Raw genomic sequence first — 15,962 nt, 5'->3', positions numbered from 1 at the left:
TGTGCTGCACCCATTAACTTGTCATTTACAGTAGGTATATCTCCTAATGCTATCCTTCCCCCCTCCCCCCTCCCCACAATAGGACCCGGTGTGTGATGTTCCCCTTCCTGTGTCCAAGTGATCTCACTGTTCAATTCCCACATATGAGTGAGAACATGCGGTGTTTGGTTTTCTGTTCTTGCGAATTTGCTGAGAATGATGGTTTCCAACTGCATCCATGTCCGTACAAAGGACACGAACTCATCTTTTTTATTGTTGCATAGTATTCCATGGTGTATATGTGCCACATTTTCTTAATCTAGTCTGTCACTGATGGACATTTGGGTTGATTCCAAGTCTTTGCTATTGTGAATAGTGCCGCAATAAACATACGTGTGCATGTGTCTTTATAGCAGGATGTTCAGTCAGTTCTTAACACAACAGCCAGAGTAGGTGATCCTTTAAAATGGAGCAGGCTCATATCCCTCCTCTCTTCTGAACTTCCCACTATCTTCCCATCCCATGCAGAGTCATAGCCGTGGTCCTCATATAGGCCCATAAAAGCTTGTGTGATGGCCGGGCACGGTGGCTCGAGCCTGTAATCCCAGCACTTTGGGAGGCCGAGACGGGCGGATCACGAGGTCAGGAGATCGAGACCATCCCGGCTAACACGGTGAAACCCTGTCTCTACTAAAAAATACAAAAAACTAGCCAGGCGAGGTGGTGGGCGCCTGTAGTCCCAGCTACTCGGGAGGCTGAGGCAGGAGAATGGCGTAAACCCGGGAGGCGGAGCTTGCAGTGAGCTGAGATCCGGCTACTGCACTCCAGCCTGGGCGACAGAGGGAGACTCCGTCTCAAAAAAAAAAAAAAAAAAAAAAAAGCTTGTGTGTGTGATCTGGTCCCAGCACCTCTCCTTCCTTGCTGACACTGCTTCAGCCATACGGGCTCCTTGCTGTTTCTCAAGCACACCACACTCGCCCCTGACACTGTAGGAGTTTGTGGTTTGCCCTTCTCACTCTCAGCCTGGAACACTCTCCCTTCACAGCCCCACTGTGCTCTCTCTTCTTTGAAGTCATTATTGAAAACATCCTTGTTGGTTAGATCTTTCCTATCTATCCATCCAAAATGGCAACAATATGACCAACATGTCCCTGTGTTGTTTTTTCCCTTGCATTTATTGCTAGGATCCTATATATTTAGCTCGTTTATAGTGTCTGTTACCCATTTTCCCAAACTGAAATGTGGATCCATGACAAAAGAATTTTGGTCACTATTGTTTTGTTCATAGCATGTGGCCAGTTACATTTCTTCATTAATTCTGAATGCTTTTGCTGTTTGAATGTGTTATTTTTCGAAACACTGTAAATATGCTCTGCTTTCTTTTCTTATGACAGAGTTACGTTGTTATAGTCTTCTAAAGTTTACGAATTTGTAAATATCGATTTTGGAAGACAAAATTTAGGAAAGCATAATTTAAAAATTTTAGAAACTGGCCAGGTGCGGTGACTCACACCTGTAATCCCAGCACTTTGGGAGGCTGAGGGGGCAGATCACATGGTCAGGAGATCGAGATCATCCTAGCCAACATGGTGAAACCCTGTCTCTAATAAAAATACAAAAATATAGCTGGGCATGGTGGCACGCGCCTGTAGTCTCAGCTACTCAGGAGGCTGAGGTAGGAGAATCACTTGGACCTGAGAATCACCTGAATCCGGGAGGTGGCAGTTGCAGTGAGCCAAGATCATGCCACTGCACTCTACCCTGGGCAACAGAACAAGACTCCAAAGAAAAAAAAAAAAGAAGAAGGAAGGAAGGAAGGAAGGGGAAAATTTTAGAAGCTTTTACAATTACAACGATTTAAAGTTAGAGTTTTCTAAATTTTATTTTCCAGAATCAATACTTATACATTTATAAACTTTAGGAGACTATAACAATGTAACTCTAAGTCATAAGAAAACAACACATTTTTAGAATGTGACCATCTAGAGGTCACAGGCACTTAATAAATGTAAAAATGTATCAGATCTCAAGGAAACTTTTCAGACAACAAAACTTTTATCTATTTAGTTAAATCACTTTCCTTATCAACTATCTTCAACCTCACACCATATTTTTTTTCATGGGAGAAATGAATTACTGATTTGAAGCACTTCTATGCAATTCACACTTCAGAATTCCGAACTCCCTTCTCCTATTCTAGTTTACTTTCTCTCAAAAATTTTTCCACCGGGTATTACATTTCTTTCTGTCATCATTAATTGTAACTCACAGTAACCCAGGTAAGTTTTATGGGTCACTAGGGCAAAATGTTCTTATTTTGGTGATTAGACATCACGTATATACAAATTTATCCAAATTTAGTCGATCTTTTAATAATTTACTGCAACAGTGCTTGAGAGCAATAAAAAGTAATGACAGGAGTTTGCTTGAATTTAGAAATTCACTCACCAAAGTCATTCATAGTTTGTTTTACTGAACACTAAAATAAAAGCATGCTCCTGTAAGTTACATTTCAAAACCAACATGGACTAAGTAATGCATAAAATTATTCTAAATTTGTAGGAAAAACATACATAGGAGGAAGGCTTGAAGAAAATATACCAACCTAGAGACACTGGTTTTCCCTGGGTAGTGGCATAAGTATTTTGCATTTTTTCCTTCCAGCTTTTATTTTAGGCTCAGTGGGATACAGGTGCATGTCGTTACATGGGTCAATTGTGTGCTGTAGGGGCTTGATGTACAGATATTTTCATTACGCAGGTAATGAGCATAGTACCCCTTAGGTGGTGTGTCGTCCTCACCCTCCTCCCACTCTCCACTCTGAGTGGCCCTGGTGTCTCATTTCCTTCTTTGTATCCATGTGGACTCAGTGTTCAGCTCCTACTTATGAGTGAGAAAATGTGATATTTGGTTTTCTGTTCTTATGTTAATTCCCTTAGGTAATGGCCTTCAGCTGCATCCATGTGGCTATGAAGGACATGGTTTTGTTCTTTTTACAGCTGTGTAGTATTCCATGGTGTACATGTATGATGTTTTCTGTATCCGTCCACCTTGATGGACACCTAGGTTGATTCCATGTCTTTGCTACTATAAACAGCGTTGGGATGAACATACGCATGCATGTGTCTATGGTAGAATGATTTATATTCTTTGGGTAGATACACAACAATGCAGCTGCTGGGTCTGTATTTTCTTCTTTGCCTACTTAGGCGTTTTCCAAAATTTCTACCACTGACATGTATTACTTTTATGATCACAACAATTATTTAAAGGTTAATTGTAATGACTTCTATGTTTTATAAATCAACTTAAATTCTCTTTTTAAACAGTCTCTGAATCAAATATATGAACTTACCAGGGTTACTCCTTCATCATTTTTCTCATTGACATTTCCTCCAGATGACAAGAAGTGTTTGACATCTGTTAACATGCTCATGGGCTTCTGAAGCTTCATCTGGCGCAGTGAGGACAAATCCACTCCTGTGGGGAGAAAGAGCCTTTCAACCAGAATGGAGAGATACTTCTCAGTTCCTGGGGGTCTAAGCCTAGCTTTATCATCTATTCTCTCAACGTGTTCTTCTTTGAAGCTCCTCTTCTACTTTGAACGCTCATTCAAAGAACTGATTGTTTATCTTTGCACATAATTTATTTCCAACCATAGTCTTTAAAAAATATAAAATTATCTCTTGTGATGTTCTAAAGTACAATATGACACCTTATAATGGCAGGTTTTCAATTAATATCTGTTGTAATATAAATCATCAACATACATTACTCAAAGTATTTTAAAGTACTTAAATGGAAACAATAAAGATACAGTTTTTGATCTCTATGATTTTTCTGGCCAAAATAGTTGCTTCTAAAAGCAATCTAATATCCTGGAATAGAAGAAAAGACTTTAGGCTGGGCACGGTGGGTCACACCTGATCCCAGCACTTTAGGAGGCCAAGGTGGGCAGATCACCTGAGGTCAGGAATTGAAGACCAGCCTGGATAACACAGTGAAATCCCATCTCTACTAAAAGTACAAAAACTAGCTGGGTATGGTGGTGGGCACCTATAATCCCAGCTACCCGAGAGGCTGAGGCAGAAGAATCACTTGAACCCAGGAGGTGGAGGTTGCAGTGAGCCAAGATTGCACCATTGCACTCCAGCCTGGGTACCAAGAGTAAAACTCCATCTCAAAAAAAAAAAAAAAAAAAAAAAAAAAAAAACAAAAGACGTTAGTATAAAAACTGGAAAACTATGAATAAAGTCTTTAGTTTAGTACAGTTAATATTGTCCCAATGTTAACTTTTTAGTTTTGATAAATGTGCCATGGCTATGTAAGTGTTTACATTAGGGGAAGCTCTCTGAAGGGCATTTGGGAGCTCTGTGCTGTCTTCAGACTTTCTTGTAATCTAAAATGACGTTAAAATAAGTTTTTAAAAATGATGTATCCATTGAACATTTAATGACTACTAATGTTAATGAAGATAACTAACATTGAGTGTAGAATCCACAGTCTGACTTCACCCAGGTGGGGAAGTGGTGCACAGAAGGCTCAGGTCTGCTGAACTCCTGCCTGTACCTCTATTCAGCATATATTTTAACCTGAAATTTCATGATGTATCATCTCTATGGTAGCTGTGTCTCTTCACTGATATGTCTCCTATTCCTAGCATTGGTTCCGGAACAAAATAGGTATCTGCTAAGGAGAACTAATTCATCTTCTTCCAAGGGAAAAATGACAATGATGGTGATACCTCACTCAGAGCAAATGTTTGCTATGAACCAGCCACTCTTCTGAGCACTTTGTCTCTTATCTGATTGCATCCTGGCAGCAAACATCAAGAGAAAGCCTAGCACAGTGGACCCAAGAATAAACCTCGGATTGATGCTCCTGAACATGCCTATCTGTAGTTTCGTTCCTGTGGCTGACTCTGCAAAAGTTATTTAACCTATGTGGGCTTCAATGTGCTTAGTCCCTCAGATAATAGTTCATTCCTTTAAGATGTAGCTCTATAGCAGAAACCACATCAAGCGTGTTGCATATCTGGTATCATTTTTCCCCTTGGGGCACTTCAACTCTGCCTCATGCCATAGCTCCTTCTCTGAACCTGGATGGGCAATAGAGAAGAGGCGCTCTGGACTCAACCTGCTTGGGTGTTTGTGCTGTGTGTATCAATGACTGCTTGTGCCAACGTGGGCAGGTAACTTATCTTCTGCCTCTGTTTCTTCAACTGCAAAATGGTGTTGGTAGTATTTGATTAGTCCGTTGCTTGAGAATGAGTTAAAACACATAAAACTTATAACACGTATTTAGCTTTCAGAAAGCACTAAATAAAAGTGATCTGTGATTATTAGTCAGCTTTCTGACATGTGTTTTTCATACCTCTCATTTAGGTGTGTCATATATTATCATTTGGTCATTTAGGAGGCATGGAGTAACAAAACAAAATAAAGCGAAATGCAGTATTTGAATAATGCATCTCGTTTCAAATATTCTGTTCAAAGCTAGTCCATTTTAGTAGAAACAAGAAATAGAAACACCCGTGACCACTCTTCAGCTTCTGAATCATGGACATGCCATTTTAGAACTAACATTTCCCTTATAGAGTCATTTGAGGTCTGTTATGAACCAGCTAAAACTGTCACTTATTCTGACTTTCAGGATTATGAAATTTCATGTGTGATTTTATTTTGGCAAATATCATTTCTCAGATGTCAGCCTTCAATTTTGCATGCTAAAGTAGCAGAAGAATCTGATAGTTACTCTAAAGTTACTTGGTTAACTTTTAGGATGTTACAATGTCTACTAAAGTTGTATGTATCTTTTATATAATTATGTATTTAAAATGGAGTGATAAAAACACAAGATTAAAGACAAGTAACAAATTAAAACAGAGATAAGACATCACTCACTGCAGACTCATTATATTAAGAGAAAAAAATCTATTTCTGGTCCCTGTTGTGAAGATATCACAGGGGAATATTATTACATTGTATCCTAATACTTGAAAACTTAATTTTGAATCATATATGATGCCAATTAAAATGTGAATTTTAGATTTCTTTTTTTTATATATATTCAGGAAAGTAGTCCAAATCACTTTTGGTTAATACAACACAACAGAAACTCCCTCTCTTGGTTGTCAAATTTCTTTAATGCTCCTGGATAAAACCAACCAAGATGGATAGAGCCCATAAGTCTATTTTGTAATGGATAATGGGTTTATTCTCATTTTCTGTACAAAATGTAGATTTTCATACTGTTTTTTGAAAATAAATTAATGGAAGGTCTGTTTAGATTTATTATTTTGAAAGAAATTTAGTAATTTATTTTAATATAAGAATTAAGAAACAAAATAATTTACCTGAAATCCACACGTTATTACTTGTGATATTATTACTACCTGGTTTAATCTGATAATATCACTGGATTCTTGTGCAAAACTGAAATTATATCAATACCCCAAGTCAATCTGAACCCTAAATTAACTTTCCTTAACCGTCCCTCTTAAGGTAATACTGTTTTTGTAAGAATTCAACTTTTCCTTTTCTCTGTTGATATTAGGGCTACTCTTTGCTGCTATTGTGACGGTTTTATGACCATGCTGAACTGCACAGCTGTGGGCTCTCCTGAGTTGTGGGAGGATCCGCACTGCCTCTCTTCAGTGGCTTTTCCAACCTTCTTACCTTCACTTATGTTACTCCCTATGCCTGGGTCAGACCACTCTGCTTGGTTTCCCTGCGGTAACCCAGCCCCTCACCTTCAGCTTAGTGTAGGTGACACCTCTGTGATGCCTTCTGTACTACTTGTAAGGAAAATCATATCCTTCCTCCTTGGTGTTTTTATAAGATCTGCATATGCCTTATTTTTATTCATTATCATATGCCATTGTGTCATCATTTGGTCATACATAAAACATCATTTTTGCCCTCAAAAAGGAAAGAAAGCTAAACAGGCATTTGCAATTCACTATAATATGCCCTTATCTCATGATTTTAGCATGGGATCTTCTAAGCTCATAGAACTGCCGCTAACCCAAATTTTTATCTTCATAGTAAGTGTTCTAAGAGACGCACGGAAGTAAAAGAGTTGAGCAGACAAATAAAGTAGTTCCAGCAAAGAGAAATAAACAGGAAGGGTGCTGCTACCCTCCACCCATTCCCTTCTCCCAGCCCTAACAGCAGGCATGACTTGCGACCATCTTACATAGTCATGCGGACCGTAACCCCAAAATCAAAATGCATGATTTTGAAGAGGCTGGTGCAGGGAGAGCATTTCAAATGAACTGCCTTAAACAAAAGAAAAACACATGATATTCGTGAACTGATTCGCCCAGGAGTCCTCTGAAAAATGAAGGGGGAAGGTTAAGACTGGGGGCAAGAAGACCAGTTTTGGAAGCTACTGTAGTAATCCAAAATAGAAAGACCAGCATGTTAATTAAGGCAGTGACAGCATGATTTGTGATCTGGGTGGACATATCAGAAAGATACCAAATAAGTAGAATCTGTAAGAATTGGCGACAATCAGACATGACGATATGGAAGAGAAGTGATGTTCCTGGTGATAATGGCAAAATATGAAATACAGCGAAAGGATAATAATGCACTCCATAGAGACACGTTATTTCAAACCATCTGACACTCAAGTCCAGATACTTAATAAAACTGCATATACAGGAATGAAGGTCTTGAAAGATAATGAAGCTATAGGGATATTCTTGAGAACCAGCAAGTGGTAACAACACAAGCAAAAGGCTGAGACAACCCAGCAAGAGCATTGCGGGAGACGGAAGACTGTCAAAGACAAAGTCCCAGGAGGCACCAGCATTTAGCAATCTGGACAGACACGGGAAACACTCGAAGGAAACCTAAGCAGAAGCTTGAAGAGAGGAAGGAAAACCGTGGCAAGATGGCAGGAGAGAGAATGTTCCTAAGAGAGTGTCACCAAGGTCATCGAATGTCAAAGAGAGATAAGGTAATAAAAAAGGAAAGAAAGCTATCACTGGATAGAAAACTAAGGAAGGTAATAATGATTGTTCCAAGGGCATTTCTAATGGGTTTGCAGGATTAGAAACTGAACTTCAGTGGGTTGAACCACAGGAAACTAGGAACTCAGGAAAATAAATGTGAGCTATGATTAGTTAGAAGAATGGGTTTGAAAGAAGAAAAGACAGTGGTGATGTATGTAGAACCATCGAAAGCTTTTGGTGTCTTTCAGGGACAAGAATATTTCTGTGTGTGTGTGTGTGTGTGTGTGCATAACGTACACATTATGCTGATCCTTTATCCTGGGCACTCCTCGGGCTCTCCCATCAGTGCTTTCTTTCCATGCTGGCTCACTTTCTAATCGACTGCCTTCCTTGCATGCCAGCTGGTTCTCCTTGCACTGGAGATCTAATATTCATCAAATGCTCAATCAGCTCTCCGTGGTTGTCTCATTTTACAGCCTGGCAGGTTCAGGCGGTGAGCCGAGGTTAATTGCTGTCCCCGAGTTTACAGTGTAAGTCAGTGGTGACAGCACAATTAGGACTTGTGACCAGCGATTTTCCATGTAATCAACTTGTTCAAGACGTTGCCAGCCTCCTCTGCCATGTGCATCCTGATGTGACAGGTGATAAGTACTCGGATGCGAAACTGCACAACGCAAAATGAAAATCCTAGGATTGCAACCACCTGGTTATAAAAAGGCAATGCTGAAATACCCAGAGCCAAATAATAATAAAAATCTCATCTTGAAATAGCAAGGATTTCTAAAGACATCAGCCCATGTTGTCACAGTAGATAACTGTAAAAGTGTACCAAGCAGAGGGCCAAAGAATAAATCGAATTAGACAGTATTTACCGGGAACGGCGGCAGATGATGGAGATAGTGGGAGGAAGACCAACATAAGCAGAAGCAGATTGTGAATGAGCTGAGGGAAGGGCAGATGGATGTGAAGGCACGGGCCAGAGTGACTGCAGTGACAAATGGCAAACAGAATTAAAAATTTAAGAGATATTAAATTGAATTTGTTCCAGCAAACATGTATTTAACAAGCTGACCGTGACAGCCATAGTAGTGACAGATTTTCTACTAACCATTTAAGAGTTAGTACTTTCCTCTTGTTTTGTTCTTTTTTGTTTTGTTCTTTTTTGTTTTGTTTTTGCATACTCCTTTAAAAAAAATCAGCCTCTCAAAGGAACACACTTATTTTTATTCTTTACAAAGGATATAAAATACTGCCCTTGCAATACTAAAATTTCCTATCAAACAAAATGCTGTAATGAGTTGGAGAGGTTTATAAGCAATGTGAATGCATTTGCAAATAAATGTCATTTTATTTTCTAAAAGAAACATTTATTACCGTAGCATTTTAAAATTCAGAAAGACAAAAAGCAGGAAATAATAATATAGAAATGGCACAGCGAAACAAAACATGGTCAAGTACTTTTTGAAAATTTGGCATCATGGGTTTTATTTTTTTAAACCATTTTATTGCAGTATGACCAACATACAAAAACTGTACATATTTATTGTATACAATTTGATGTTTGTAGATAAGTATATATCCTGGAAAACATCCCCATAGTATATGCCATAAATATATCCATCACCTCTAAATTTCCTCCCACACTCTTTATTTACTGTTATTTTTACTATTATTTGGTGATAAGAACACTTAGCGAACGAACTATGATCTCATATATGTTTGCAAATTTGCATATGTTTGCAAACTTCAAAGTATGCAATACAGTATTATTAACTATAGGCACCATTGTGCCAAGTTTTTCATGTAAACTCAGAATTGCATGCTACATGTGCAGTCTGGCAAAGATCCAAATAATTAACTTCCCAACAATGAAGTCTGCATAACTTCAAGCTTCATTCCCTTTAGAAGTAATGGAATCCGCCTCCCACAGGGCATAGCTAACAAGACTTGGAGAAAGTGAGTGAGCATTCCCACAGGTGACAGTGCCCAGGCACGACTGAGCTGCAGAGTGGTCAACTGAATGCACTGCCAGCCCGACCCAGCCTGCTTCTTCCTGGGACTCCCACCTGGTGACCTTCAGCAGCACCGCCATGCTCACATCATCCCCTGTCATGGTAACCACATCTACCTTGCTTTCGCAACTAATGAGACTATTTTATCTGAGAACTCATTGCTGCTAAGTACTAACATTATTCTAAGCCATCCTCAGAATAAACCTTTTTCATAAAAGAAATCTGGAGGAGGCAGAACGCACAAGGGAACAATGAGGCAGATGTGAGGTTTTCTTAGAGGCAAAAAGAGTATCGGCATAAGCTCGGCGTGGCTCTTAAAAACTGTAAACTTTTCTCTGGCCAAGGGTCATTTTGAAGGGATTGGAATTTCTTTATTGTTGTTTATACTTAAACAGCAGAGGAAAAAAGGAGGGGCATAATTCTTTAGTTTAATACTATATTAGGCTCAGGGATTCTCATACCTACCACTTTCCCAAGGCTGCACTTACTGATGAAATTATATGCTGGACCTGTATAATTAAACATCCTTTGTCAGTGAATGCATTTAGGGACTCAACCTCATCTCTTCAGGCTAGTATCATGACCACAGGGCTTTCTTCTGATGACCTTTGTGTTCTAAGTGTTGCAAAAGGTCGATTTGCAGACAATTGTTCTTGACTTAAGCCCTCGCTTCCTTGCCTCTAATTCCAGCTAGGACTTCCTGCTTCTAAGAGAATACACTTCAGATGACCTTGTTCTCATTAGCTCAAAATTCAGTTGTGCTGGTTGACTTCCCTTCCCCTCCCAGGGGGAGAATAGATTATAATTACAAACCCAGTCCCACTAATTATGGACTTCAGATGCCTGTTAAAATGTCCCTTCATTGTTGGCCTCTAGATTTCTGCCGGCTTGCAAAAATACCAGCATTGACTAAACCACAATGTAGTGCAGTGAGAGCACTGGAAAGTTGAAGGGAAAAAAATACCATCTTCTACACCACATGGGGAAACTACGTCCACCAGAAATCATGCAAGCAAACCTGTGAAAATGAATACACACTGGACAATTCTCCCAATCTATTTTTTTCTATGGTTTTAAAAGTTTTGCCTACCATTTTCATCCAGATAGGTCAATAGGATAGAGCTGGATTCTGTCCCTTCTACAGCATAATCTAATGGGATATTTCCATTCACATCCTGGAGAAGGACATTGGCTCCAGCCTAGATAAAAAGAAAAAAAAAATCATATATACTGTTCAAATTAAAAGCAGATTAGGAGTTGCATTTCAATCTTAGTTGGGAAACAGATGCAGAAATAGTCTATGGTAGATATGACCCTGAAGAATCACGTCAGAAGCTCGAATTATTTTTTAAGACAAATATATTAAATGAGTTGTGGAGACTCTAACATTCTGGAAACCTTCCACTGAACCTTGCAAAACCTTGACCCCAGCTGCGTCTCCCCATCCCTTTGCTAAACCCAGCATCTCTAGTGAGTGGCTACAAACCCATGCCTCTGTGCTGGCTGCTCTATATCCTGTCTTGTTTGTAATATAATAGAGGTGTCTGATGCCTTCAAAGATTCTAAAAGAACTCTTCAAGGAACAAGCTGAACTTTGACCAATGTTCCCCAATCTGTCCTATCAAATCTTTAACTTCCTTTTTCTCCACAGAAACTCATCTGGGAGCTCTTCTTACACTATGATGTTTTAATCAAGGCCTGTGTTAGTGACTATGGTTGATTTTTCTCTTTCTAGCAACTATTTTCTAACAAAAGGCATGATCTGCAAATCTCAATGGGTTGACTGTATTAAATATGGCTCTTCCATGTGTTAGCCTCCAAGGTCCCTTCATCAGCACAGCACCTCTGAGCACTCCTCTTTCACCCCTGATCCATCTCAGCTTCAATACAACAGTAGATTTGCTTGCGCTCTTCAGAAATCAGTCATATGAATTGTCTCCATTGCTCCACATTCCCTAATGAGTTCCATAAAATTTATTAGGCATGGCTAACATCATTTCTTTTAGGGCATGGCGTGAACATATGCCCATTGTCCAAGATTTCCCACACACCTCCCAGTAACATGTTATTAAACTCAGGCCAGACAAAGGAAAGATTTTCCCTGTTCCTTTCACAAAATAGCATTCTGTGTTGCAATACTAGCATAGTTCTTATTATATCCCCATTTATAACTTTACATAAAATATGATTCATGTTTAAAATTTTATGGGTTAATATTTAGAGTTTTTTCTATTATTCTTTATTTGCAGAGAGATTTTCTATACTTTAGCAAGTTTGCACAGATTTCCAAAGAACAACCTTAAATACATTATTTTTAAAAACCCAAAACAAACAAAAAAGTAGCTTAAAGTGGTAAAATATTCCATATCTTAACATTTTCCCACAAGATAAGTTGAGTTTCTTACCTCACCATGTTGAGTGTACTATGTTATATTTTCTCTAATCATGTAAAGATATTACTTTATCTGAACAGAGCAAGTCATATAGTTCAGATGTTTTACTTATCTAAGGACCTTTATAATTTTAAGGTCCTCAAGATTCAAATGATCTTGTTAGTGCATTTAGTTTTATTTTAATTATTCGGAGTTTGAAAAAAAAAAAAAAAACAAAAATTCCCTTACTTCAGGCATATTCCTCAGTAGACTTTGCTAATGATTCTTTTCCTTCAGTCTCCAAGCTACAAGAATAAGATTTTGCGTTCCTGTAAGGAACATGGCTGTGCTTTGGTCAAGGATAGGCAGGCCGAGGCAAACATCCAGAGTGACGCAGTGAGTTTAGAGCACAATACAGGCATATAACTCCGCTTGTTATCACAGCCATGTAGCCACAATGTGGGAAGGCCATGCCTTGGCCCTACATCACTACTGTCTGTAGAACATATAATTGCTCTGCTGACACTGTACAGGCACCGTATTGGTTCGTTTTCACACTGCTGATAGAGACATACCCAAAACAGGGAACAAAAGGAGGTTTAATTGGACTCACAGTTTCACACGCCTGGGGAGGCCTCAGAATCATGGCAGGAGGCGAAAGGCACTTCTTACAAGGCGTCAGTAAAATGAGGAGGAAGCAAAAGCGGACACCCCAGAAAAACCCATCAGATCTCATGAGACTTATTCACTATCATGAGAACAGCACGGGAAAGACCAGCCCCCATGATTCAATGACCTCTCCCTGGGTCTGTCCCACAACACATGGGAATTCTGGGAGATACAATTCAAGTTGCAATTTGGGTGAGGACACAGCCAAACCATATCATTCTGCCCCTGGCCCCTACAAATCTCATGTCCTCACATTTCAAAACCCGTCATGCCTTCTCAACAGTCCCCCAAAGTCTTCTCTCATTTCAGCATTACCCCAAAAGTTCACAGTCCAAAGTTTCATCTGAGGCAAGGCAAGTCCCTTCTGCCTGTGAGCCTGTAAAATCAAAAGTAAGCTAGTTACTTCCTAGATACAGTGCTGGTACAGGTATTGTGTAAATACAACCATTCCAAATGGGAGAAATTGGCCAAAACAAAAGGGTTACCGGGCCCAAGGAAGTCTGAAATCCAGCGGAGCAGTCAAATTTTAAAGCTCCAAAATGATCTCCTTTGACTCCAAGTCTCACATTCAGGTCATGCTGATGCAAAAGGTGAGTTCCCATGGTCTTGGGCAGCTCCACCCCTGTGGCTTTGCAGGGTTCAGCCTCCCTCCTGGCTGCTTTCACGAGCTGAGTGTCTGTGTCTTTTCTAGGCTCATGGTGCAAGCTGCCAGTGGACCTGCCATTCTGGGGTCTGGAAGATGATGGCCCTCTTCTCACAGCTCCACTAGGCAGTGGCCCAGTAGAGACTCTGTGTGGGGGCTCCAGCCCCACTTTTCCCTTTCACACTGCGGCAGAGGTTCTCCAGGAGCAAACTTTTGCTTGGGCATCCAGGTGTTTCCATACATCTTCTGATTTGTAGGTAGAGGTTCCTAAACCTCAATTCTTGACTTCTAGGTACCTGCAGGCTCAATTCTTCATGGAAGCTGCCAAGGCTTGGAGCATCCACCCTCTGAGCTTAGCCATGGCCCAAGCTCTACATTGGCCCCTTTCAGCCATGGCTGGAGCAGCTTGGACACATGGCATCAAATACCCAGGCTGCAAACAGCATGAGGACCCTAGGGCTGGCCCATGAAACCACTTTCTCGTCCTGGGCCTCTGGGCCTGTGATGGGAGGGACTGCTGTAAAGGTCTCTGACGTGGTCTGGAGAAATTTTCCCATTGTCTTAGGGATTAACATTAAGCTCCTTGCCACTTATGCACATTTCTGCAGCCAGCTTGAATTTCTCCTCAAAAAATGGGTTTTTCTTTTCTACCACATTCTCAGGTTGCAAATTTTCTGAACTCTTATGCTCTGTTTCCCTTGTAAAATGGAATGCTTTTAACAACACCCAAGTCACTTCTTGAATGCTTTGAAGCTTAGACATTTCTTCCGCCAGATACCCTAAATCATCTCTCAGGTTCAAAGTTCCACAAATCTCTAGGGCAGGGGCAAAATGCCACCAGTCTCTTTGCAAAAAATAACAAGAGTCACTTTTGCTCCAGTTCCCAATAAATTCCTCATCTCCATCTGAGACCACCTCAGCCTGGACCTTATTGTTCACATCACTATCAGCAATTTTGTCGAAGCCAGTCAACAAGTCTCTAGGAAGTTCCAAACTTCCCCACATTTTCCTGTCTTCTTCTGAGCCCTCCAAATTGCCCAACCTCTGCCTGTTACCCAGTTCCAAAGTTGCTTCCACGTTTTTGGTATCTTTTCAGCAATGCCCCACTTCCATTGGTACGAATTTACTGTATCAGCTCATTTTTACGCTGCTGATAAAGCCATACTTGAAACTGGGACCAAAAGGAGGTTTAATTGGACTTGCAGTTTCACATGGCTGGTGAGGCCTCAGAATCATGGCAGGAGGTAAAAGGCACTTCTTACATAGCAATGGCAAGACAACATGTGGAAGAAGCAAAAACAGAAATCCCTGATAAACCCACCAGATCTCGTGAGATTTCTTCACTATCATGAGATTAGCACAGAAAAGACTGGCCCCCCGAATATAATTACCTCCCCCTGGCTCCCCCCACCCCCGGACAACAAGCAGTAATTCTGTGAGATACAATTCAAATTGAGATTTGGGCGGGGACACAGCCAAACCATATCTGGCATGCTTGTTCCCAGAGAAAGACAGAAAGAGAGCCAGAGCTGTCTGTCTTTGTGGACGAACACAGGGGAGCCAGGACAAAGCTTGGCTCGTTCATTCCCAGAGAAAGAGTTAAGCTACTGATCCTGAAGGCCAGGGAGAGCCGGCCATGCGGCCATGCATGGGAGTGACTGGACCAAGCAGCTGAGACAGAGCAAACTGTAAGAGAGCTGCTGAATAAAGCCTTATTTCACCTACCTGCACTCCCCCTCCTCCTGAGTGTTCTTTCAGCTATCTGCCATTCATCGACCCACTCCCCTCAGACCTCAGTATGGGCTGGAACCCGGACTTAAACCTGACAGTTCCTATTCAAATATCAATTGCTAAAGAATCTATTAACAACAGACAGAACTGCAGGGATGCCATTACTGTTTTCAATATTAATTGTAAAACCTACTGCACTCCACTCATCAGTGATAGAGAATCCTTTCCCAATTCATACATGTTCCCAGTGAAATCCTATAAATATGAAACACCTGGGCACAGGTGATAGTGAATACAATTAGGAGTCATGTATTCTTAATCACAACAAAACAAATAGAAAAGTAACTTGGCATTGAAAGAGATGGTAATATTGTCTGTACTTAAAGAAGTCATCAGGCTCTTTCCGAGAAATTCTGCATCTGAAGCGTGGGGCTGAATAATTTAGCTGGGGTCATTTACTGAAATTTCAACTCATGAGTCACTTACTCTTCTGTGCTGCTAAGTTACCTGGTATTGTTTCCAATATAGAAGCCGGCCTTTCTGAGGGTTGCTAACCTTCCTGCTCATAGATAATGTTTTCACCTCCTTTCTGTTCC

General features: G+C 40.4%; 1 protein-coding gene across 2 annotated transcripts in view; it reads right to left on the bottom strand.

The window, feature by feature from the left end:
- The window catches only part of MYO16 (myosin XVI), a 609,548-nt gene that overhangs the window by 410,706 nt on the left and 182,880 nt on the right, over positions 1-15,962 (bottom strand). For both annotated transcript variants that reach the window (XM_010384748.2, XM_010384747.2), the window contains exons 5-6: positions 11,042-11,150; positions 3,335-3,459 (exon numbers count right to left, since the gene is read on the bottom strand). In XM_010384748.2, coding sequence (XP_010383050.1) covers positions 3,335-3,459; positions 11,042-11,150 — 234 coding nt within the window. The remainder of the gene's footprint in view (positions 1-3,334; positions 3,460-11,041; positions 11,151-15,962) is intronic.

This window comes from Rhinopithecus roxellana, chromosome 18 (genome assembly GCF_007565055.1).
Source record: "Rhinopithecus roxellana isolate Shanxi Qingling chromosome 18, ASM756505v1, whole genome shotgun sequence".
NCBI classification, from domain to species: domain Eukaryota; kingdom Metazoa; phylum Chordata; class Mammalia; order Primates; family Cercopithecidae; genus Rhinopithecus; species Rhinopithecus roxellana.
Note: the sequence above shows the minus strand (reverse complement) of the source record. Positions and strands in the feature narration are given on the sequence as shown.